Source organism: Triticum urartu, chromosome 2A (genome assembly GCF_056163025.1).
Source record: "Triticum urartu cultivar PI428250 chromosome 2A, HENAU_Tu73, whole genome shotgun sequence".
Lineage (NCBI taxonomy): Eukaryota > Viridiplantae > Streptophyta > Magnoliopsida > Poales > Poaceae > Triticum > Triticum urartu.
In genome coordinates this window covers 332,522,551-332,549,474 of record NC_141874.1, presented here as the reverse complement: position 1 = coordinate 332,549,474, position 26,924 = coordinate 332,522,551, and the positions used below count along the sequence as shown (strand labels likewise).

At 42.8% G+C, this 26,924-nt stretch overlaps 1 protein-coding gene and 1 pseudogene across 6 annotated transcripts in view; one reads left to right on the top strand and one right to left on the bottom strand.

Moving 5' to 3' along the window:
• Window positions 1–14,115: 14,115 nt before the first annotated feature.
• On the top strand, window positions 14,116–18,528 carry LOC147985008 (uncharacterized; annotated as a pseudogene).
• A 486-nt stretch (window positions 18,529–19,014) lies between these two features.
• LOC125537033 (calcium-dependent protein kinase 18) overlaps window positions 19,015–26,924 on the bottom strand; it is a 47,535-nt gene continuing 39,625 nt past the window's right edge. For 4 of the 6 annotated variants that reach the window (XM_087543828.1, XM_087543829.1, XM_087543833.1 and 1 more), the window contains 2 exons: window positions 19,642–19,815; window positions 19,015–19,518 (listed from right to left, as the gene is read on the bottom strand). In XM_087543828.1, coding sequence (XP_087399954.1) covers window positions 19,369–19,518; window positions 19,642–19,815 — 324 coding nt within the window. In that variant the 3' untranslated portion in view covers window positions 19,015–19,368. The remainder of the gene's footprint in view (window positions 19,519–19,641; window positions 19,816–26,924) is intronic. The other 2 variants (XM_087543831.1, XM_087543830.1) reach the window with 2 other exon arrangements.

Genomic DNA, 26,924 nt, shown 5'->3' with positions numbered 1-26,924 from the left:
ATTTGCACTGGTGGCGAACTTTGATGCCTAGTGGATGTAATATGTGTGATAGCCGTGATAGCCTAGCGTAAGTTACTTTCTTATTTCCTTGTTGTCTTGTTTATTTGTTTGCTTGTAGTCATTGCAGTTCTTTTTCCGCGGTTTGCTAGTGGCTGTAATAACCTATTTTTTAAAACTAGGCCACAATAACCATGGGCTAATATTTACTATAGTGACACTGGGCCTCCTACGGGCCATAGAAACAGTGGGCCTTCTACGGGCCGTAGAAACAGTGGGCCTTCTACGGGCCGTAGAAACAATGGGCCTTCTACGGGCCATAGAAACAATGGGCCTTCTACGGGTCGTATCATCAATGGGCCTTATACGGGCAGTATGATCGATTGGCCAAACATGGGCCAATAATAGGCCGCATTATGGCCGTAAACGGGCTAGAGTTGGAATCGTCCATTCATGGGCCGACCATAACGGGCCATCGTTAATAGGCCGTATTTGATGACGCTATGAAAACGGCCCAACGTATTAACGGACCACAAACAGGCCGACTGTAACCACGGGCTGAATTTGGCCCACAAGCAGAAAATGATAGTAACGGGCCATAAGTAAACGAATACTGGAAATGAGCCCAAGAATAAATGGGCTCTGAGAAGGCCGAAAGATAACATGGGCTGGAAACGGCCCAACGGAATAACGGGCCGTTAATGGGTATAAAGTGATACACTGTTCATTACGGGCCAGTTTCACCATGGGCCATTAATGGGTGTAAAGTGATACACTGTTCATTACGGGCCAGTTTCACCACGGGTCGTCAATAGGCCAAGAGTTACATAGGGCCTCATATGGGTCGAAAGACGTCATGGGCCATACATGGGCCAGAAGTGAAAACAGGCTGGAATCATATTGGGTGGCCCAGATGACGCTACTGGGCCTAATTCGGATAGGGCGTAACGGGCCTTGGGTTAGCGGGTTGTAAATGGGCTATATGCGAACAGGTCGTTAACAGGCTTTACATGGGCCAGCCCGCCACCTTTTGACCAAGTCAAACGGGACGGCCTTTTCACAGGAATGGGCCATGCCATGTGTTGACGTATCATAGGCGCCTTCTTTCCAATGAGTGGATGACATATGTCCCAACGATGAGCCGACACGTGTTTCCTCCAGCCAATGATGATTTTACACGTGGAAAATCCCCATTGGTCGGGGATGTTAACGGGTTATAGGATCCAAAACCTGACCTGATAGCTTAATGGCGTTCCGTTACGGTGGATGCCACGTGTCGGTCACCCTTGACGAAAGCACTTTTGTGACGCGGGATTTATCGTCATGGAAGTGGACACTTCCGTGATGATAATTTTGGTAATGTCATGGAACACTTCTATGACAGCACAGGTATGACTATCTTGATTTTGTCATAAAATCGTCATGGATGTACATGCATGACAAAAAATGTGACCTACTGTGACAAACACGTATCATCACGGAAGTGTGTTTTTTTTGTAGTGATGTTAATCCCACTATTTTGGAAGAGTGTCAACTTCGCATGCATGTGGATCATGTTTAGAATATGTTATGTGATAGCTCTTTTGTTGAATTTTCTTATTATCCTACATGTAATTATTATGAGAGAGGAAAATATGGTTGTAGAAATTTTCATGTTACTAAATTACCTCTCGTTATGTTGAGATTGCTATTGTTTCTTTCTCCTTCCTTGCATATGCTAGATCTAGCTTGTCTTGCTAATTTGTTTTCTTATAAAATGCATATGCATAAGAAGTATGTTAGACTTAGATGTGATTCTCATATACTACATGATGCTCTCTTCGTGTTTCAATTGCTATCTTTCATGTGAGCATCATTAAAATTATCAATTCCTATCTAGGGGCGTTAAACGATAGCGCTTGTTGGGAGGCAACCAAATTTTATTTTTGCTTCTTGTTTTTTGTTCCTGTTTAGTAATAAATACTTCATCTAGCTTATGTTTAGATGTGTTTTTATTTTTTTAATTAGTGTTTGTGCCAAGTAAAACCTTTGGGAAGACTTGGGGGAAGTCTTTGCGGTCTTGCTGTAAAAAACATAAACTTTAGCACTCACGAGATTAGCTGCCATTTTTTACTACAGAGTGCGATTAGGTTGATTCTTTTTGAAGATTATTAATAGACAAATTCCTCACGTCCACCAATTTATTTCAGAATTTTTGGGGTTATAGAAGTATTCGAAACCTTCAGATTACTACAGACTGTTCTGTTTTTGACAGATTCTGTTTTTCGAGTGTTGTTTGCTTATTTTGATGGATCTATGGCTAGTATCGGGGGGTATGAACCATAGAGAAGTTGGAATATAGTAGGTTTAACACCAATATAAATAAATAATGAGTTCATTACAGTACCTTGAAGTGGTGATTTGTTTTCTTATACTAACGGAGCTCATGAGATTTTCTGTTGAGTTTTGTGTTGTGAAGTTTTCAAGTTTTGGGTAAAGATTTGATGGATTTTGGAATAAGGAGTGGCAAGAGACTAAGCTTGGGGATTCCCAAGGCACCCCATGGTAAAATTCAAGTACAACCAAAAGCCTAAGCTTGGGGATGCCCCGGAAGGCATCCCCTCTTTCGTCTTTGTCCATCGGTAACTTTACTTGAGGCTATATTTTTATTCACCACATGATATGTGTTTTGCTTGGAGCATCTTGTATGATTTGAGTCTTTGATTTTTAGTTTACCACAATCATCCTTGCTGTACACACCTTTTGGAGAGACACACATGAATAGGAATTTATTAGAATACTCTATGTGCTTCACTAATATCTTTTGAGCTAGATAATTTTGCTCTAGTGCTTCACTTATATCCTTTAAGAGCACGGTGGTGGTTTTATTTTATAGAAATTATTGATCTATCATGCTTCACTTATATTATTTTGAGAGTCTTATAGAACAGCATGATAATTTGCTTTGGCTATAAAATTAGTCCTAATATGATAGGCATCCAAGATGGGTATAATAAAAACTATCATAAAAAGTGCATTGAATACTATGAGAAGTTTGATACTTGATGATTGTTTTGAGATATGAAGATGGTGATATTAGAGTCATGCTAGTTGAGTAGTTGTGTATTTGAGAAATAATTCTGTTAAAATTTGTGATTCTCGTAGCATGCACGTATGGTGAACCGTTATGTGATGAAGTCGGAGCATGACTTATTTATTGATTGTCTTCCTTATGAGTGGCGGTCGGGGACGAGCGATGGTCTTTTCCTACCAATCTATCCCCCTAGGAGCATGCGCGTAGTACTTTGTTTTGATAACTAATAGATTTTTGCAATAAGTATGTGAGTTCTTTATGACTAATGTTGAGTCCATGGATTATACGCACTCTCACCCTTCCACCATTGCTAGCCTCTCTAGTATCGCGCAAATTTTCGCCGGTACCATACACCCACCATATACCTTCCTCAAAACAGCCACCATACCTACCTATTATGGCATTTCCATAGCCATTCTGAGATATATTGCCATGCAACTTACCACCGTTCCATTTGTTATGACATGTTTCATCATTGTCATATTGCTTCGCATGATCATGTAGTTGACATTGTATTTGTGGCAAAGCCACCTTTATAATTCTTTCATACATGTCACTCTTGATTCATTGCATATCCCGGTACACCGCCGGAGGCATTCACATAGAGTCATATTTTGTTCTAAGTATCGAATTGTAATTTTTGAATTGTAAGTAAATAAAAGTGTGATGATCATCATTATTAGAGCATTGTCCCAAGTGAGGAAAGGATGATGGAGACTATGATTCCCCCACAAGTCGGGATGAGACTCCGGACGAAAAGAAAAGAAAAAAGAAAAAAATAGGCCATAAAAAAGAGGAAAAGGCCCAAATAAAAAAAGAAATGAGAGAAAAAGAGATAAGGGACAATGTTACTATCCTTTCACAAAGTAGCACCATGATCTTCATGATAGAGAGTCTCCTATGTTGTCACTTCCATATACTAGTGGGAATTTTACATTATAGAACTTGGCTTGTATATTCCAATGATGGGCTTCCTAAAAATGCCCTAGGTCTTCGTGAGCAAGCGAGTTGGATGCACACCCACTTAGTTTCTTTTGTTGAGCTTTCATACACTTATAGCTCTTGTGCATCCATTGCATGGCAATCCCTACTCACTCACATTGATATCTATTGATGGGCATCTCCATAGCCCATTGATACGCCTAGTTGATGGGAGACTATCTTCTCCTTTTTGTCTTCTCCACAACCACCATTCTATTCCACATATAGTGCTATGTCCATGGCTCACGCTCATGTATTGCGTGAAGATTGAAAAAGTTTGAGAACATCAAAAGTATGAAACAATTGCTTGGCTTGTCATCGGGGTTGTGCATGATTAAATACTTTGTGTGATGAAGATAGAGCATAGCCACACTATATGATTTTGTAGGGATAACTCTCTTTGGCCATGTTATTTTGAGAAGACATGATTGCTTTGTTAGTATGCTTGGAGTATTATTATTTTTATGTCAATATTAAACTTTTGTCTTGAATATTTTGGATCTGAACATTCATGCCACAATAAAGAAAATTATATTGAGAATTATCTAGGTAGCATTCCACATCAAAAATTCTATTTTTATCATTTACCTACTCGAGGACGAGCAGGAATTAAGCTTGGGGATGCTTGATACGTCTCCAACGTATCTATAATTTTTGATTGTTCCATGCTATTATATTATTTGTTTTGGATGTTTAATGGGCTTTAATATACCTTTTTATATTATTTTTGGGACTACCCTACTAACCAAAGGCCCAGTGCGAATTGCTGTTTTTTTTCCTATTTCAGTGTTTCGCACAAAAGTAATATCAAACGGAATCCAAACGGAATGAAACCTTCGGGAGAGTTATTTTTGGAACAAACATGATCTATGAGACTTGGAGTGGACGTCAAGAAAGAAGCGAGGATGCCACGAGGCAGGAGGGCGCGCCCCCGCCCTCGTGGGCCCCTCGTAGCTCCACCGACCTACTTCTTCCTCCTATATATACCCATATACCCTGAAAACATCCAGGAGCACCACGAAACCCTATTTCCACTACCGCAACCTTCTGTGCCCGTGAGATCCCATCTTGGGGCCTTTTCGGTGCTCCACCGGAGGGGGAATCGATCACGGAGGGCTTCTACATCAACACCATAGACTCTCCGATGATGTGTGAGTAGTTTACCACAGACCTTCGGGTCCATAGTTATTAGCTAGATGGCTTCTTCTCTCTCTTTGGATCTCAATACAAAGTTCTCCTCGATTCTCTTAGAGATCTATTCGATGTAATTCTTTTTGCAGTGTGTTTGTCGAGATCCGATGAATTGTGGGTTTATGATTAAGATTATCTATGAACAATATTTGATTCTTCTCTGAATTCTTTTATGCATGATTTAATATCTTTGCAAGTCTCTTTGAATTATCAGTTTGGTACTAGATTGATTTTTCTTGCAATGGGAGAAGTGCTTAGCTTTGGGTTCAATCTTGCGGCATCCTTTCCCAGTGACAGCAGGGGCAGCAAGGCATGTATTGTATTTTTGCCATCGAGGATAAAAAGATGGGGTTTATATCATATTGCTTGAGTTTATCCCTCTAGATCATGTCATCTTGCCTAATGCGTTACTCTCTTCTTATGAACTTAATACTCTAGATGCATGCTGGATAGTGGTCGATGTGTGGAGTAATAGTAGTAGATGCAGAATCGTTTCGGTCTACTTGTCGCGGACGTGATGCCTATATACATGATCATGCCTAGATATTCTCATAACTATGCGTGTTTCTATCAATTGCTCGACAGTAATTTGTTCACCCACCGTAGAATTTTCTATCTTGAGGGAAGCCACTAGTGAAACCTATGGCCCCCGGGTCTATTCTCCATTATATTATTCTCCCGTCAACAAGCCATTTCTGTCGTCGTTTATTTTGCAATCCTTATTCCAATCTATACAACAAAAATACCAAAAATATTTATCTTATTATCTCTATCAGATCTCACTTTCGTAAGTGACCGTGAAGGGATTGGCAACCCCTTTATCCAAATTGAAAATTGGGATGTTACAAACCTACCCCCCTTAAGATGAATCTCGCCCTCAAGATTAGGGTTGGCTAGAAAATAGGTGTGGGTAGTCTTTCCGTAGGTATTCTTCTTGCTCCGAGGTGGCTTCTTCCTTGGTATGGTGGCTCCACTGAACTTTGCAAAAATTGATAAGCTTGCTGCGTGTAACTTGGCTGGCAAACTCGAGAATCCTGACGGGTTTCTCCTCATAGGTTAGGTCACTTTCCAATTGAATTGCTTCCAGGGGCACTGTATCTCTCAGAGGAATATCAACCATCTCTGCATGGCACTTCTTCAACTGGGAAACGTGGAACTCATTATGAACTCCTGACAATCCTTTGGGTAACTCCAACTTGTAGGCCACTTCTCCCATACGTTCCAAAAATCGGTATGGTCCTACAAATCTCGGGGCTAGCTTTCCTTTAACTCCGAATCTTTTAACTCCTCGCAGTGGTGACACACGAAGATATGCTCTATCTCCAATTTCATAGACTACCTCCTTGCGTTTCGTATCAGCATAACTCTTCTGCCTGGACTGGGCTACCTTCAGTCTATCGCGAATCAACTTAACCTTCTCTTCAGATTCTTTGATTAAATATGGCCCGAACAACTGACAGTCTCCAACTTCATCCCACATCAATGGTGTCCTATACCTCCTTCCATAGAAAGCTTCAAAAGGGGCCATTTTCAAACTAGCCTGGTAACTGTTGTTGTATGAGAACTCTGCGTAAGGCAAATTATCATCCCAACTAGATCCATAATCTAGCGTACAAGCTCTCAACATGTCCTCCAGAATCTGATTGACTCTTTCAGTCTGTCCATCTGTCTGCGGATGAAAGGCTGTACTGAATTCTAACCTGATACCCAAAGTCTGGTGCAGCTGATTCCAAAAGTTCGAAGTAAACTGTGTTCCTCTATCTGATACGATGGTCCTCGGAACTCCATGCAGACATACGATCCTAGTCATATATATCTTGGCCAACTTCGCGCTCGTATAAGTGGTTTTCACAGGGATAAAGTGGGCCACTTTGGTCAAGCGATCAACTACTACCCAGATGGAGTCATATCCTGATCTGGTCCTAGGTAATCTGATGATAAAGTCCATGCCAACTTTGTCCCACTTCCACTCGGGTATCGGCATAGGCTGAAGTAAACCTGCTGGCTTATGATGTTTTGCCTTAACTCTCTGACATACACCGCATATTGCTACATACTCGGCAATATCCTTCTTCATACCGGTCCACCAGAAACGTTTCTTCAATTCCAAATACATCTTGGTGTTTCCGGGTGAATTGAGTATGGCGAGTCATGAGCCTCCGGAAGTATTAACTTGCTTATTTCCGCATCATTGGGCACATAAATACGATCCTCAAACCATGAAGTTTCGTGCTCATCCTCATGAAAACCTTTGGCCTTTGCTTTGCTCATCTTCTCCTTTATCTCATCAATTTCCTTGTCATCCTTCTGGGCTTCTCGAATCTTTCCCAATAATGTAGACTGAACCTCCATTGCTGCAACAAAACCTCTTGGAACTATCTCCAAACAAAGTTCCTTGAGATCATCGACTAACTCCTGCGGTAATCCTCCGCTTACGAGGGTATTGACATAACTCTTGTGGCTCAAAGCGTCTGCTACGACATTGGTCTTTCCTGGATGATAATGTAGCTTCATATCATAATCCTTTATTAGCTCCAACCATCTCCTCTGCCTGAGATTTAGCTCCTTTTGCGTGAAGATATACTTCAAACTCTTGTGATCCGTGTATACATCACAACGGTTTCCAATAAGAAAATGTCTCTGCTACCTCTTGAGCATGCGTTGGTTTTCCCTTAAAGAGGAAAGGGTGATGCAGCAAAGTAGCGTAAGTATTTCCCTCAGTTTTTCACAACCAAGGTATCAATCCAGTAGGAGATTACACGCAAGCCCCTTGTAACTGCACAAACAAACAAGAACCTCGCAAATAGTCATGTTTTTAAGATTGTTGATATCTTTTAGTTTATAGATCCAAATTGAGTGATTCTTTTTGCTATAGTTTCAAAATTTTGTAAATTTTCTGTTGGTGTGCTTGGATTTCAAATTTGAGCAAGTTAAATTTGAATTTGGTGAAATTTGTTCAAATCATTAATTTGGATGTATCTTGAGTTTTATAAAATATTTTTGATTGATTCTTTTTGCTACTATTTTAGTATTGTTTTGTCTATCTAGTAGAAATACAGTCATTTATTTTTAGGTTATTTTAAATTAGGGTTTTAGGCAAAACATTATTGTTTTAGTTCTAGTTTTGTTTTAGTCTTTTCTTTATAGTTTTAATTGTTTTTAATTTATTTCTTGTTGTCACTTAAAAAAATAGTTTTTTTGCTATTGTTGAACAGTAGGCAATTTCTTATTTTAAAAATTTATTTTCTTTAGTTTTGTATGAAAACTTGTATAGGTCATAGTTAGAGTTTTATAAAAGCTTTTTATTTGTTTCTTTTTGCAAATAAAATTTTATGAAAAATACTTTCTGTTATTTTAATGAAAACTCTATTTCTTTTCTATTAAATTATTAGTTTAGTATTTTATTTTTCTGTTAAGTTTTATGTAGGACGAAAAAACTATTTTTATTGTTTGTAGTAGAATCTTAGACTTTTCCTTAGTAGTTTTCCTCGTAGTTTTCCTTGAAGTTCCTTGGATTTCATTTGGGTTTTATTATTTGATTTCTTTGTTGTTGATTGATAATTATGATTGCTAGACATTGCTTGCTAGAATGATTGCTTATGTGAATGTCATGTTTAATATTATAGATTTCATCAGAGAGTTGCGTATAGTCTTATCAAGTTTCTGAGAGCTCTATTATCTTCATCAACTTACCAGGCAAGTTCGCTTTGATCATGTTATTCATACCTATGTTTTTATTGCATTCAGTGTCACCATTCACGATCCCTCCAATAATGTTATTGACTTCTTGTAGTTGAGTAAAATGCATGAGGTAGGAACCCATCTCCCTGTTATCAAGCCCGGGGCATTATGCAGTTTAAATGCTACGCTATATTAGACAGGGTTGGTATGAGTTCTCGGAAGTGGTGTGAGTATGAAGGACCCCCTACGTCAATGGAGACAACTTCATGATGGCATCGGCAAGGACCGCATCTTCAGGACTTCAAGACCTCAAGATTTCACGACTCGAGACAAGAATTCTATACACACTATTGGGTGAAGGACGGTTTTGATGGGCACCCTGGAGCAACCAGTGGATGGCCGAGATGCATGGCGAAGCACCATGACATCTTGCAGAAAGCTTCACCCAGACTCAAAGAGACGGAAGAATACTTCATGCCCGTAAGCTTACCTGTGCAACTACAAGTCACTATGGGCTCTGGCTTGGTTGACCTTAGTTGTGACTTTGGCTGGGACGGTGCTAGCAGATGTAGAACTACGGTAGGATTGGATGAGCATCGGACAGTGGTCAGGGGAACACTTCGGAAGACCATGTTTCGATCGTCTTGTTCTCAAACACCTTGAAGTGCGAGAACATAAAAAGAGGTATTGAATCTTGCGGGTAAAGTGTACAAACCTCTGTAGAGGGTTAAAACCTAATCGATTAGCCGTGTCCCCGGTTACGGACAATTTGAGCCTCTGGACTTGGATCTATCTCAGAACTCTCAACACCGGACTGATAACTTAATTGTGGGAAACTTATGATTATCTTGGGCTATGAGACATCGGTTGGCGGAACCATGTCATGATAAAAAAAACTCTGTAGTAGACTCCTGATATTTCTTTGGTGTAGGGAAAATAGAACCATCTTTTACGCAAACAAAACTCAGATACAAAGCCACAAAGCCATATTGCATATAGTATAGTTTATCATCTGTTTTTCCTACAGTGATCTTGCCGGTACATTCAATGTACTGACCTACACGGCTGCAATGTCTCATGTTGTAGATATTTTTCTTCTGATGAGTAAGAGTACGGTACATGGTTACGGTCTACACTCAACTTGCCGATGGCGTTGATGGGACTCCACACCTGATTGTTTGTTTCCGCTGAGACTTACGAGGTATATATCTGTTTTGCGTTATTTATACATGTGATTGCACTTTTATATATACATTGATGTACTGTGTGTGTGCCAGCATACTGATCCAGGGATGGCATGGATACACGGAGGCTTGACCGTTTGAGGTCGGGTCGCTACAACTGTTCTCATGATGCCTACACCTGATTTTGAAGTAGTTTAAAATGGAACAGTCAAAGAAGGAGTTCTTGCCTGTATTGCAAGGTGTGAAGTTGAGTAAGACTCAGAACCCGACCATGGCAGAAAATAGAAAGACAATGAAAGTCATTCCCTATGCCTCAGCCATAGGTTCTATAAAGTATGTTATGTTGTGTACCAGACCTATTGTGTACCTTGCCATGAGTTTGGCAAGGAGGTACGATAGTGATCCAGGAGTGGATCACTAGACAGCGGTCAAAGTTATCCTTAGTTACCTAAGAGGACTAAGGAAATATTTCTCGGTTATGGAGGTGATAAAGAATTCGACGTAAAGAGTTATGTCGATGCAAGCTTTTACACCGATCCCGATGACTCTGTGTCTCAATCTAGATACATATTGAAAGTGGGGGCAACTAGCTAGAGTAGCTCCATGCAGAGCATTGTAGACATAGAAAATTTGCAAAATACATACGGCTCTGAATGTGGCAGACCTGTTGACTAAACTTCTCTCACAAGCAAAACATGATCACACCTTAGTACTCTTTGGGTGTTAATCACATAGGGATGTGAACTAGATTATTGACTCTAGTAAACCCTTTGGGTGTTAGTCACATGGCGATGTGAACTATGGGTATTAATCACATAAATATGTGAACTATTGGTGTTAAATCACATGACGATGTGAACTAGATTATTGACTCTAGTGCAAGTGGGAGACTGAAGGAAATATGCCCTAGAGGCAATAATAAAGTTGTTATTTTACATTTCCTTATATCATGATAAATGTTTATTATTCATGCTAGAATTATATTAACCGGAAACTTGATACATGTGTGGATACATAGACAAAACACCGTGTCCCTAGTAAGCCTCTACTAGACTAGCTCGTTATTCAAAGATGGCTAAGTTTCCTAACCATAGACATGTGTTATCATTTGATGAACAAGGTCACATCATTAGGAGAATGATGTGATGGACAAGACCCATCCATTAGCATAGCATATTGACCGTTCAGTTTTATTGCTATTGCTTTATTCACGTCATATACATATTCCTTTGACTATGAGATTATGCAACTCCCGGATACCGGAGGAATACCTTGTGTGCTATCAAACGTCACAACTTAACTGGGTGATTATAAAGATGCTCTACAGGTATCTCTGAAGGTGTTTGTTGGGTTGGCATAGATCGAGATTAGGATTTGTCACTCCGGGTATCAGAGAGGTATCTCTAGGCCCTCTCTGTAATACACATCATAAGAAGCCTTGCAAGCAATGTGACTAATGAGTTAGTTGCGGGATGATGTATTACGGGACGAGTAAAGAGACTTGCCGGTAATGAGATTGAACTAGGTATGAAGATACCGGCGATCGAATCTCGGGCAAGTAACATACCGATGACAAAGGGAATAACGTATGTTGTCATTACGGTATGACCGATAAAGATCTTCGTAGAATATGTAGGAACCAATATGAGCATCTAGGTTCCGCTATTGGTTATTGACCGGAGAGGTGTCTCGGTCATGTCTACATAGTTCTCGAACCCGTAGGGTCCGCACGCTTAACGTTCGATGACAATTTTATATTGTATGAGTTATGTGATTTGGTGACCGAATGTTGTTCGGAGTCCCGGATGAGATCACGGACATGACGAGGAGTCTCGAAATGATCGAGAGGTAAAGACTGATATATATGACGATAGTATTCGGATACTGGAAGTGCTCCGTGGGTACCGGGTACGTATCGGGTCACCGAAAGGGGTTCCGGGCACCCCCCCCCCCCCCGCGGAAACTATATGGGACTAATGGCCCAAGAGAGGGACAGACCAGGCCCTAAGGGGCTAGTGCAACCCCATGTAGGCCGAAATAGGAGGAGAAGGAAAGAGGGGAAGCAGGAAGAAAAGGGGAGGATTCGGCCTCCCCCTTCCTTCCCTCCCCCCTCTCTTTTCCTTTCCCCTCCGATGAATAAGGAAAGGGGGGCCGAATTGGGGAGGAACCCCAAGTAGGATTTGGCCTACTTGGGGCGCCCCCCTTGGTTGCTCCCTCTCCCTCCCACCTATATATATGAGGGGGGAGGCGCCTAGAACACACATCAACATCTGTTAGCCGTGTGTGGCGCCTCCCTCCACAAATTACACCCTCGGTCATATCTTCGTAGTGCTTAGGCCAAGCCATGCGCGGATCACTTCACCATCGCTGTCATAATGTCGTCGTGCTAACGAAACTCTCCCTCGACACTTTGCTGGATCAAGAGTTCGAGGGACGTCATCGAGTTGAACATGTGCATAACTCGAAGCTGGCGTACGTTCGGTGCTTGATCGATCGAAACGAGAAGAAGTCCGACTACATCAATCGTTTCGGTCTACGAGGGTACGTAGTCACACTCTCCCCCTCTCGTTGCTATGCATCTCCTAGATAGATCTTGCGTGAGCGTAGAATTTTTTTAAAAAATTGCATGCTACGTTTCCCAACAGTTCTTGTGTTGTACTACCTCCATCCGGGATTATAGGTCCTGCTAGCCAGCGAGCGCTGTCCCGACTTATTAGGCCTCCTATTTTATAGCGCTGAGCATGCAGGCAAAGAGCAGTAAAAGACTGCTATTCATTGGATGCATGCGGCAGGTCAGAGCAAGCGTGCAGGTAGGTGAGATAAATGAGTTGCTGGAGCGCTGCATGCACGCTGTTTACATTGGACGCATGCAGGCTTAGCGAGTACAGTAATCTAAAGAATTTATTCGATTAAAAATCCTAGGTGCCTTGGTCCCTGAGATATGGCTCTCCGGTCCTGTAAACCCGGACGGAGGTAGTAGATCATACCCTGGCCGAATCTGATGTCCCATGTTACCGGAGCAACGCTGCGCCGCCAGCCACTAGCAGCAGCCATGCCACAGCCATGATACGCTAGATCCCCACCATCCCCTTAACCGGCAATGCACGGGCTTTCACGGCCCACCATCCCCTTAACCGGCAATGCACGGGCTTTCACGGCGACCACAACGAGGGGAAAGCAGAGGATGGAGGAGGTGGCGGTAGCAGGGCTAGGGTTAGTTCCCCCAATCACCCTGGAAGAGGCGCGCCTTGTCAGGCCGCGATATCTGAAGATTATCATTCAGTTAATTGTGGCAATTCCAGCAGGTACCGATTCAGACAATCCAAAGGTCCAGGCGACTCCTCAAGCTACCATCGTCGTCAGCCGTTAGATCTACTTTCTGTTACTATTACTTTTCATGTGTCTCTGTTTACAGCGAGACTTCCACCTACTTAACAGCCGGGTTGTGGCTGAGCTGGGTATGGAATCTTGCAGAATTCCCTTCGAGGATGAACCCTAAACTCATACGCACAGCCGATAGTTATATAGAGCCCAGATCGGGATCTCTTTCCTCATAATTCTCTGATATTCGTCCATACAAATCGCCTTCCTAAACCTGTAGATCGACTAGGATCTGACAAATTGGTATACAAAGCAGTAGTTCCTCGGTAGCTTCCGATCGGATCTAAATTTTTTTTCCAGAGGCAAGAACACCCACCCAATTCCCTCCTTGTGCTGTGTGGTGATGGCGGGCGGCGATCGACGCGAGCAGTGAAGGTGTTCCCTCACTGCGATGTCAGGCGGCGGCGGATCCAGGGCGGCGTAGGTGGCGGTGATCGTTCGGGTGCAGATCAGTAGAGCAGGAGTGGTTTTGTTGGATCACTTCCAGCAAGGTAAAATTCCACGTCCTTCGCTGATCCGTGCACCTTGGGAGGAGTGGAGCTTTGGCGGCGGCAGGATCGGGGGCAGAGAGGCTGGTTGCCGCACCTGCGGTGGTAAAATTCCCCCTCTCTTCTCTAGATCAAGGCGATGGGGCGCTCGAAGGCAGTCGATGAGGTCGAGTGGTAGGAAGTTCTCTCGATCCGCGATGAGTTTGGCGTAGTTCAACAGGAAAATGCAGCGATGCGAACAGATGTGTCCAAATTGCAAGAAGATGTTCAGTCGATCAGTTCCAAACAAGGTGAAATAGCTCTGCAGGTTGGAGGAATTGAAAAGGCGGTGTTAGATCTGGGGAAACAGTTGTCCACAATGAGTTCAGTCTTGCAGAAACTGGTAGCTCCATCAGGGTCAGGAACTAGAGCTGAGAAACAACCTGAAGTTGACATTGTCGTTAGATCACCTATGTTGCAACAGCAACAACAGGACAAGCCACCTAGCAGAACTGAATAGTTGACACTACAGCTAGAAGCAGAAAAGGAAAAGACCAGACAGCTAGAGGAGTTGCACATGCAGCAGCTACCTCCAATCAGAACTGGCCGAACTGTAGCACCACCTGGATTTGGAGCTCATGATAATTTGGAAATAGCAAGTGCCATTGGAACACCAGTAACACAGAGAAGGGGAGGCCAAACCCCTGTTTTCCAACAATATCAGCAACCAGCTCGAGACAGACAGTTGTGGCAAGGTTATTTCAGAACTTATGAGCAGGATATGCAGGCTCAGTTCATGAAAGCAATGACAAAAGGCCCACGGATGGATTTTCCTCGATTTTCTGGTGAAGATCCTGTTGGCTGGATTAGACAGTGTAACAAATACTTCCAAATGGCAGCAGCACCTGAAGAATACAAAGTGTCACTCTCAAATGTACATGACAGGAGATGCTGATGTCTGGTTGAGGAGATCTGGTTTGCTTAAGAAACAATTGTCATGGCTGGAATTTGGCAAAGAAATCATCAAAAGATTTTCTGCTCAAGGCTCTTATGATCTCACTGAGAAATTCACTTCTCTGAAACAAGGAAGCACTTCAGTGTCAGAGTACACAAAGTTGTTTGAGGATTTAATGGCTGAACTGCAGGAGGAAAATCCTGCATTATCAGAACCCTGGTTTATAAAATGCTATGTTAATGGGATGAGAGATGGAATTAAGTATCAGTTGAGACTTCTTAGACCCACTTCCCTGACTGATGCCTACTGTTTGGCAAAAGAAATTGAACCTTGTCACCCTCCTCCAGTGACAACTGTCAAGAAATCAACAACTCCTTATAACAACTATTGGCAGAAAAATATAGTGCCTACATCAGGGAAACAGGTGGTCAACACTGCAACAATTCCAACAACTAGTAACACAAAGAGCACTGAACATGTGAACAGTCAAATTCAGAAAATCAGAAAAGCAGGTGAATGTTGGAGGTGTGGAGACAAATGGGTCCATGGCCATAAATTCACTTTAGTTCCTAATGTGCACATGTTGCAGCAAGAAATGGAAGAAAATGGTCCATATGAGACAAATAATGATCAACAGGAAGTAATAGAGGAAGGAACAGAACAACAGGAGCAAGCTATGTTTATCTCTGCACATGCTATGGGCCAGAACTTTGTTGTACAATCTCCTACAGTAATTATGCATGTAAATGGAAAAAGAGCAGTAGCACTACTGGACTCGGGGAGTTCAACCTCTTTCATCAGTGAGCAGTTTGCTATCAAATCAAACTGTCAATTACTCCATGTCAGGCCTAGAAAAGTTTCTGTAGCTGGAGGGGGCCTGCTGCTTTCTACTGCTATAGTTCCCAACTATGCTTTTCAACTAGCCAAACTGAAATTGGAACATTCTTTCAGAATTTTAAATCTTCCTAGTCATGACATGATTTTGGGCTATGATTGGTTTTCATTGGTCAGTCCTGTGGCTTTTGATGTACCTCGCAATCAGTTCAGCTTCACTCTCCAAGGCAAAACAACAGTAACAGCTGCAGTTTATAATTCCAGTGAGGACATTTTGGAGATACAAGCAGAACAAGTCAATAAACTTTTGGACAAGGGTGTAGAGACTTTTCTGCTCCAAATTCACAATATAGTGGCCCAAACTCCGGATAAGCATTGCATTCCAACGGCAATAAGCAACTTGCTACTGGAATATAAGGATGTTTTTGCAGAACCAACAACTTTACTTCCAAAAAGGGAATTAGATCATAAAATTCCCTTGATGCCAGGAGTTGAACCACCCCATGTTAGACCATATAGGGTACCACATCACCAAAAAGAAGAAATGGAGAAGCAAATTAAGCACCTACTGGATAATAAACTCATAAGAAATAGCCAGAGTCCTTATGCAGCCCCTGTTCTCCTGGTTAAAAAGAAAGACAGTACTATGAGGCTTTGTACTGATTTCAGAAGGCTCAACACTGTGACAGTGAAGAATAAATTCCCTATACCAGTAATTGAGGATTTGCTGGATGAATTGCATGGAGCAAAGGTCTTCTCTAAGATTGACTTAAGGTCAGGATACCACCAGATAAGGATGGACCCTGCAGACATTCATAAAACTGCATTCAGAACCTTTCTGGGGCACTATGAATATTTGGTAATGCCCTTTGGATTATCAAATGCACCAGCAACCTTTCAAGCTCTCATGAATCTTCTATTTGCTAAGTACAACAGAAAGTTTGTACTAGTATTATTTGATGATATCCTGGTATTTAGCAATACTATAGAAGATCATGTGAAATATTTAAAGCAAGTGTTGCAAATCTTGAGAGAAAACCAGCTATTTGCAAAGATGTCCAAATGTGCATTTGCACTGCCTCAGGTGGAATATTTGGGTCATGTTGTTTCTGGTGAAGGACTAGCTACTGAACCCAGCAAGATCAAGGCAATTGTAGATTGGCCTACACCCATTGACATCACTAAATTGAGAAGTTTCTTAGGTCTAGCTGGTTACTACAGGAGGTTCATCAAAGATTATGGGACAATTTGCAGACCATTGCATGATTCTCTTAAAAAAAGGGAAATTCCAATGGACAGCTGACCAAGAGACAGCTTTCAGAAAACTGCAACAAGCTCTGGTTACAGCTCCAGTTCTAGCTCTGCCCAATTTCAATGTTCCATTCACATTAGAAACTGATGCATCTGGCTATGGTATTGGGGTTGTACTTATGCAAGAGGGCAGACCATTGGCATACTACAGCTCTTCCCTCTGTCCCAGAAATGCTGCACTATCTACTTATGAGAAAGAAGCTTTAGCAATCTTGGAAGCTTTAAAGAAATGGAGGCACTATCTTCTGGGCAACTCTGTAATCATCAAAATTGATCAGCAGTCCTTGAAGTTCATTACTGACCAAAAGATTACAGAAGGAATTCAACACAAGTTAATGATGAAATTGTTGGAATTCAATTTCACAATTCAGTACAAAAAGGGCACTACAAACAGGGTGGCTGATGCTCTGTCCAGAGTACTTCCTAAATGCATGTCCATGTCAATAGTTACTCTTGAGTGGGCCAAAGAACTACTCACCAGTTATCAAACTGACCCAAACACAAAGAAATTACAAGAAAAGTTACTGTTGCAATCTCCTCAGGACAAATCTGATTACACTATACATGCTGGCATTATCAGATTCAAAGGGAAGATTCTGGTGGGAAATGACAGTAAATTGAGGGATAGACTGATTACTGCCCTACATAATTCACCTGTGGGAGGACACTCAGGTATGAGAGCCACTTACCAGAGAGTAAAAGGAATTTTCTACTGGCCTGGTCTTAAACAAGCAGTGGAACAATTCAAAGAAGTGGTTAGCTTGGTTGTCACTAGCTGAATATTGGTACAACACCAGTTACCATATAGCATTGAAAATGAGTCCTTTTCAAGCATTATATGGGTTTCCTCCTCCATTGATTGCTGAACTGGCAATTCCTGGACCTGATAATGAGGAGGCACGAGACTTCTTAACAGCCAAGCAGAACATGTTGCAGCAACTGAAAGAGAACTTGCTTCAGGCTCAGAATCGAATGAAGAAGTATGCAGATTTAAAAAGAGTGGAAAGACAATTTGAAGTGGGAGACCTGGTATACCTTAAAATGGCACCATACAGACTGGCAGCATTTGGATTCAGAGGAGCTCTGAAACTTCATAACAAATACTATGGTCCATTCTTGGTTATTCAGAAAATTGGCAACAGTGCTTACAAGTTGCAATTCCCAGCAAAAGTGCAAATGCACCCAGTCTTCCATGTTAGTCAGTTAAAAAAGCACTTGGGTCACAAGTCCATTCCTAGACCACACCTACCTATGGTGAATGCAGACGGCACCATTAAAACAGAACCAGCTCAAGTCTTGGAGGTCAGGCAAGTTCCTCGTAAAAACATGCCGGTGGTGCAGTGGCTTATTCAATGGGCAAATATGACAACCGAAGAAGCAACTTGGGAAGATGCCGAGTTCATCAAGCACATATTTCCCGCGTTCTTCCGGAGCACGACTGAAGCTTGGAGAACCAACAACATTACGCCGTGAGGACACGACAGTTCTTCAGGAGGGGGTAATGTCAAGCCGCGATATCTGAAGATTATCATTCAGTTAACTGTGGCAATTCCGGCACGTACCGATTCAGACAATCCAACGGTCCAGGCGACTCCTCAAGCTACCATCGTCGTCAGCCATTAGATCTACTTTCCGTTACTATTACTTTTCGTGTGTCTCTGTTTACAGCGAGACTTCCACCTACTTAACAGCCGGGTTGTGGCTGAGCTGGGTATGGAATCTTGCAGAATTCCCTTCGAGGATGAACCCTAAACTCATACGGCACAGCCGATAGTTATATAGAGCCTAGATCGGGATCTCTTTCCTCATAATTCTCTGATATTCGTCCATACAAATCGCCTTCCTAAACCTGTAGATCGACTAGGATCTGACACGCCTCGCCCTTTTCCAAATTCTGCGTTTGAGCCGTCTATTCTCTATCATCCTTCTCATGATCCATGTTCTAGCCTTCAGCATGTCTAGTCAATTTGGCTACCTCATGATGCTTTATAGAATAGACACGGGTTACATAGTTCGATTCAAACACATGAGTACATAACCATCCGGTAATTAGAAGTCCAACTGTAACCTAACTCGTGCACTTCCATATTCAACGCACATCGAACATGTGCTGGTTGTGTGCAGCTTTCTGGTGTAGAGAAGTATGTGTATATTGTGTTTGTATCTCTTTTGATGCTACATTATGAGTCAATAATATCGAGAAAATATTAGTTTACACCATGAAGCCCCTCTGGCAACACTTTTGATTACATGTGGCGATGAAAATCTCAGCGCTCACTAGACTTGGTGGTGTTATGCGAACTATGAAAACTATTACTTGGAAACACTCCGTGGAGTTGGGTTGCGTGAACTCATGCTTGCAGTTTTCAAGAGCCTGCGAAATTCATCAAGGCTTATTTTGCCATCTTTGTCAATATCAGCCTCCTCTAGGAGGGGGTCAATAGAACCCTTCAGTCCTGTATTCTGCAGACAAGAAGCACTAAATCATGAGAAGCTTGAACTTCTTACACAATTGGAATCTAGTAGTATTACTAACAATCTAGAAAAGTACAACGGACGATGTAATTAGGCAGCAGTTAGGTGTACCATTCTCAGTTCATTAGATGTGATATAGCCATCACCGTCAACATCGAATTTATCAAATGCAGCCTGAGACAATGATTTCCACTTCTCAGTATCATGTTCCACCAGCTGATGCACATGTAGTGTGGCAGCAACAAACTCTTCGAAATCAACAAATCCATCAGTGTTACTGTCAATCTGCTCAAGCATAAATATAAAATGTTGATGTGCTGTTGTTTTCTATAAATAAATAAATAAGTATCAATTTCTGAAGTAGAAATTGTGTTGATTAACTGCATGACTTTTATTCATTTCTTTTTGGATGATCATTGCTGCATAGTTACACAAAAAGGCAAACCACTGTAGGTGCAGGTATGGACGCAGGCATGACAGCAGAGCGCGTCCCACCAATTCTATTTGCAAACCTCCTTGATAGATTCTATCTGTAGTTGCATTTATTTTCTTATAGCTGGGGTTTGTATCTTTATCTATATATAAGAGATACGGAATCTATAACTCCCGAACAACCTGTATTTGTGAATCTCGTCCCGAACACGTCCTAAGCCGTCGGATGACTGCACTGATCTTGATGCAGGAGGACAATGCCACGTCATTTTCTTTGACCGTTCGGGACGACCGACATGACCACCGAACGCATCGGGTTATCCACTCCCCCTGCCTCCACCGCTCACGCACTTTTTCCCCTTTCTCCACATCACAGGTGGCGGGCCGAGCTCCTGTGGAGTGGCTGCCCTGGAGGCGTCGCCGGACACCACGGCGGGAGGAGCTCGCGTGGTGGACGCCCCGACGGCGTGGGGACGAGCTCGTGCCCGCGGCGGAGGAGTTCGTGCGTGGCCGCGGCGGTTGGAGCTTTGTCCGGTGGATGCCCCGGCGGCGTGGGGAGGAGCTCGTTCCCGCGATGGAGGACCTCGTGCGTGGCCTCTGCGGGGCGCAAGAGCACGACTGGTCCCTGGTGGCGGGCCGAATCCTTCCGTGTGCTCCTCGCCGGCGTGAGCCCATGCCGCCGCGATTTCTGGTCCGCGCAACCGGCTAAAGGTGCGGTCGTGGGCGGAGGCCGAGGCCGAGCGCCGCCTGCTCACCTGCGCCATCACGGCGTGCGTCGAGGTCGTCCCTGTCTGCGAGATCTTCGCCAACGCTGACCATCAAGTCGGCGCGGCGCTTCGGATACACCTCCCTCCGCAAGCTCGTCGCCAAACCGGTCGAGGTGCCGCCGTGGGCAGAGCCGAGCGCGCCCGTGCCAATGCGGCCGGCGTCGGGGCTGCCTCTATACACGTGGTCATTGCCACCGTGGCCATCACCAGGCGCAGTGCTTCGGGGTGAACGAAGCCAGTGACGAGGACGTGATCAAGGTGGTCTTTGCCGCCATGGCCAACACAAGGCGTCGCGCTCCATGCATGTTATCAGGCAGACATGCTGCTTCTGGCCTTCAGCATCCCAGATCAGACAGCAATGGGTTCAGGCAAAACCGAACGAGGCAAGCACAAGTCGCCACTAACTACACCGCCAGGCTGCTCAAGGCCTTCAGCAACACCATTGAGCCACACAACTTCATTTACATGCAGGTAGCATCCCGGACCTACACAGGATGCTCAAGGTGTTCTGATCCCGTACCTGTAGGTAGCATCCTCCTCACCCCTTTTCATTTTTTCAGTTCATCCACCTTCAAAATTGCTACTCCCTCTGTTCACTTTTATAAGACCTTGAAGACATTTCAGACAATGTGCAAAACAGCCTATTTTGAGTTGTCTAAAACGACTTACAAAAGTGAACGGAGGGAGTACCTCTGTTTCCGGTGGTTGCTTCTGTTTTAGGTGGCAGCCGCTCTGGCTTCTGCTCCGAGTGGATCAACGGAGCCGTCAGCCGTGACCCCGCAAGCTCTAGGTAGAAGATGCATCCTCCATGTCATCACTACGATTTTTTTGTTGAAGCGCTAGTCTGATTGATCGATCGCTGTTTTGATTCAGTATTACTATGATTTTGTTTCAATTGCTTTTGCACTGCCTTTTCAATACAAGTGTTGTGGTGCCAACCAATCTTGGACATTCATAATTGCTGCTAATACAACTCACCGAATGTTGCTTCCATGTTCAATCAAGCAAATATGATCGATCGAATGTTTTGGTTGATTGGGTCAGTATATATGTCCTTGCAAAAAATTGTATGATTTTTTGATCTTCATAACATGCACCTTTTCAGAACATGCCAATTTTTTCTTTTGTAGGATGGCAATTTTTAACTTTCTATTGCCATCGCAATTTTAACGTTTTATTTCCATGGCAGTTTTTAACTTTTTATTTGCCAAGACTATGGCAATTTTAATGTTTTATTGCCATGGCAATTTTTAACGTTTTATTGCCATGGCAATTTTTAAATTTTTATTTGCCAAGACAATGGCAATCATTAGCAAACAACCATGGCAAATATCATTATTTAACTACGGCAAATTTATTTTTCGTTGATCATGTTAAATTTAGCAATTGACCATGGCAAATTTAGTTCATAGATCATGGAAAATTGTAGTTTATCATTAATTAACCATGGCAACTATATTGTTCATTTTGATCATGTTAAGTTTAGTAATTAACCATGGCAAATTTCGTTCATCATAGCATGGCAACTTTTGAGTTTCATGCTTTTTCTTGTGTGGACCACGGGAAATTCCTTCGACCACGGCAATTAATATTTGGACAAATTTTAAAATTTCATACAAACCATGGCAAAAACATTTCCGTAGCACGGCTACTTATTTTTATATGAGAAGTGTGCCGCATACATCATTGCAAACTTCGAGACTTTTTTGGATAGTCAAATGATAATTGTATGATTCTTTTTATCTTCATAACATGATTCTTTAGGAACATGGCAATTTTTAGTTTGTAGCATGGAAAATTCATTTATATTTGTTAGGAAAGCAACTTATCTTTATTGAAGGCCCAAGGGGCATATATATATTACATATGAGTTGAGGTGTAAGGAAACTAAACATAGACTAATAAAGACTCCTAGACCAATACTAATACTCCTTTAACACCCCCTCTCAAATGCAAAGTGTAATATTAAAAAAAATGATAATCCAAATCCGCATCTTGAGAGTGTCGTCGTAGCTTGAAGAGTCTTCAAAACCTGCCGAGTCGCCAAATGGGATAACGAAGAGATGGCACATGAGAGGACGACACCGCATCAATAGAAGATACAAGAAAAGTATTAAGAGAAGATGGGTTGTCAAAAGAAGATGGGACATCAAGAGAAGAAGCATTGCTTAAAGAATCATGGCCCATGAAAACCGACGGCGAAAGAAGCTCGGCGGCAAGAGAATGGGCTTAGATCAACAATGCAAAAAGGGGCCACAGGAATCCTATAGAGAGGACAATGACCAGAAAAAGGCTGACGGACAAAGCTATTGTGGACTAGCATGACATGAGAAAACACAAAATATCAACGGATTTGAAAGAAAACTAGAAAGCTAGAAACACATACTAGAGTAGATGCAATAGCAGCGGATGAAAATCATGGCAGCGAGGCCAAAACAGCAAAGTAGCAGCGAAGTAGCAAGCGAGCAGAGAGGTAGTAGCACACTAGCAGTAGAAAATAGCTAGCTAGCACCCAGTAACAACAGGAATCAGCTAGCATGTAGGCAAGCACGTGGGTCAAGAGGAGCACACGTGGGCGGAGAGCAGAGCTGGACGAGGCGACTCCAATTTAGCCTGCAACGCGGTTACCGATCGGGCGCACTGGTGTGAACGTGGCGCAGTGGCAACCAGGTCGAAGCAGGACTTTGACCCATCGGGCGGATTGGGTCGGCAGCCTTCCATGCGGGAGATCACGGCTGGGCAGGCACCCCGTGGTAGGTGCCCGTGCCCACGTAGCTTAGGAACGACGGGGGAAGATGAGATCGACCCAGAACAGATCGATCTAGGGGGAGATGAAAAAAAAATTGCGGATCGTAAGTCGAGTTGCGGCATCCGGAGACCTAAACCTAGGCTCTAATACCATGTTAGGAAAGCAACTTATCTTTATTGAAGGCCCGAGGGGCATATATATATTACATATGACTTGAGGTGTAAGGAAACTAAACATAGACTAATAACAACTCCTAAACCAATACTAATACTCCTTAACAATATTGACATGGCAAATTTACTTTCATTGCCAAGACAATGGTAAATATTAGCAAACAACCACGACGAATTTAGTTAATCAATCATGGCAAATTTAGTTGTTGAATCATGGCAAATTTAGTTATCGAATCATGGCAAATTTATTCTCATTGATCATGGTTTAGTAATTGACCATGGCAAATTTAGTTCATAGATCATGGCAAATTTTAGCTTATTCATTAATTACCCATGGCATTATTTCATTAATGATGGCAATTTTTAGTATGATGCATAGCGGACGGCTAAAGCGTGCGGAGAATGTCAAGAGAGGGCGGGGTAGACCGAATTTGACATGGGAGGAGTCGTTAAGAGAGACCTGAAGGATTGGAGTATCACCAAAGAGCTAGCTATGGACAGGGGTGCGTGGAAGCTTGCTATCCATGTGCCAGAGCCATGAGTTGGTTGCAAGATCTTATGGGTTTCACCTCTAGCCTACCCCAACTTGTTTGGGACTAAAGGCTTTGTTGTTGTTGTTGTTGTTGTTGTTGTTGCCAAGAAGATGGCAATTTTTAGTAAATGGCCATGCCAAATTAAGTTTATGTTTTCATGGAAAATTTCATTAGTTACCCATGGCAAAAAAATCATTAATCACTGTAAATTTAGTGACCATGGCAACATTTAGGTCCATGCCTCATGGCTAGTGCCAAAATTATTCACTCTTGATAATATTCACTTTTTTGAAAACATGCTAATGCATGGGATAATGTGCATCACGGTAAATTTAAAACAACGGCAAATGTACACCACTTTTTAGCCACCATTTGGCAAACTTATAGATTTTTTTTGCCATCAGTGCGTGTTTTCACGACCATGGCAAATTTTCTTTCTTTTTGCATCATGTCAAAATTATTTTTTATGCAACCATGGTAAATTTAGTTCTATGGTCACAGCAATTTTTTCTATGCACCATGCATTTTTTAGTGCGCGGACCATGGCAATTTCTTTGCACCCATGATAATTTATTTTTGAACAAATTTCTAAATTTCATACAAACGATGGCAATTTATTTTCCATAGCATGGCAACGTTTTTTTATTTGTACATCATGAAAATTTTGGTAGTTGCCATCTATCGTGGCATTTTTCTTTTTTCTGTAGGTACTGTGTGGTGGTCAATTATAACAATTGATTGCAATTTCTTGATTTTTGTGGCAATTTTAATGTACAGTTTTTTCTCATTTTTTCAGTTGGGTCTTCTTCACTGTTTTTTTTTTGCTGCAATGTTTTTATATAATAGTTTCTGGCTGCTTTTTCATAATCGTTTGGGCCAGCAGGCTAGCGAAAGGCCCAGCTGACGTGGGATTCGGTGGTTCGGCTGGGGGAACATGGCAACGAACAAAACCGTTCGGTGATACTTCCCTGCTGCATCGAAAGTTTCGTTCAGATCGCTCAACTCCCAGGCCGAATGTTCGGCACATATCGACGTCCAAGAGATATCATTCCAATGATAGATACTGTTGCGAAAGGTGACTCTAGTCCTATTTGGACGTGGAAAGGTGTGACCCATATTCTATTAGGCTAATCATAATGGGAGTAACTTAGCTAGTAACATAGCGCACTTTGAGAAAATTCTACTTATGTGGCAAGTAATTAATGAGAGGTAGTAACATAATTATGTTACTGTAACATAACGCTTTCCAAGACAAGATAAGTCTACGAGCTAATAAATGAAGCCATCTATGATACTACTAGTATATTACTTTGCATTATGAAGGTAGTAACTTAGACTAGTGTCATATGCATGACATTAGTCTTAAGTTACTCCCCACTATGACCAGCCTTAGGACGTCCCAATGTAAGAAATGTAGAGACTATGCAAACCATGAGTGGCGTGGCTATGGAGAAAATCCAAGCAACCATTAAGGCCTTGTTCGTTTAGCCCCCACCAGTTGGGACAAAATCCCTGACAAACCCCATGGTTTTGCCCCCAGGGTTCAATCCCGGTCAACCTTATAAGGGCATTCGCTTAAAACCAGCCAGGGTTTAACCCCAGCCTATCCCCTCCCAAAACCCTGTGTTTCACGGGGAGACAATCCCCACCCGAGCGACAAAAGAAAAACGATATCTTTCTCTCCTCTCGAGTTCTCTCGTGCGGTTGGAGTAAAAGCATAAAACCACCAAAACTGACGTTAGGGTACAAAGAAACCACCATTTTTTTCTTCGCTGATAACTACTCCCTTCGTCCCATAATATAAGAACGTTTTTCAAGCTAACATAGTTTGAAAAACGTTTTTATATTATGGGACAAGGTAGTATCTTTTTTCTAAAAAATTAAAAAAATCCTGATGAGCAGTTTGCTTAAATTTAACCACATTTATAACAGTTATGGCCCGCATGTAAGCACTGACATGGTAAAATAGACTGTTATGACTGGTGGGCTTCCCACATGTGTCTCCCTTAATAAAATTCTCCATGTCAAATTTTTTTTGCCTCACCCCTTAGCTTTCCCCACACTGTCAAGGTCCCTTCCCATGGTTGTGGCTGCTCCCGATCCCCTCCGCCAAATCCCACCAATAAAATTCTCGCCACCGCCGATGCAGGTGTTGGAGCACGAGATCGAAAGCTAGGACCCAATCTCAATGAGCTGATGCAGGTAGGGACCTGCAGCTGCTGGTCGTGCCACGCCAGCTTTGACCACCACAAGGAGAAGAGCGACCAACAGCTCGGCGCAGGCCTCATAGCGGTGGCCCCCAACGCCGTGTCAGAGCTCAAGCGCGAGACCAGGGAATGAAGCCACGGAAGGGACCTCATCGCCAAGCCGCTGGTGGTGGTGCCCCTGCCGGTCAGGCAACGGCACATGGGGTGGGCGCACTGACAAGTGCGCACTTCGAGCAACCGGCCCACCAGCTGTTCGATGCACCTCGCATCGGCATCGGCTCATACCGCTCCTGGCCCAAGGAGAAGCGGCAGGAGTGGCTCTTGTCAGAGCTTAGGCGCCGGACTACTTCAGCGCCTACATCACCTCCATCGTGACGGCATCATCTGGTGTGCTCGTGGTCGAGCTCATGCAGCGGGAGTGCCACGTGGGGCAACCCCTCTGGGTGGTCCCGCTGTTCGAGAAGCTAGTCGGGTAGCCTAGCAATGGATTCTGCCTCTGCCACCCCTTATTCTCCAGCTCCGACGCGATAAGC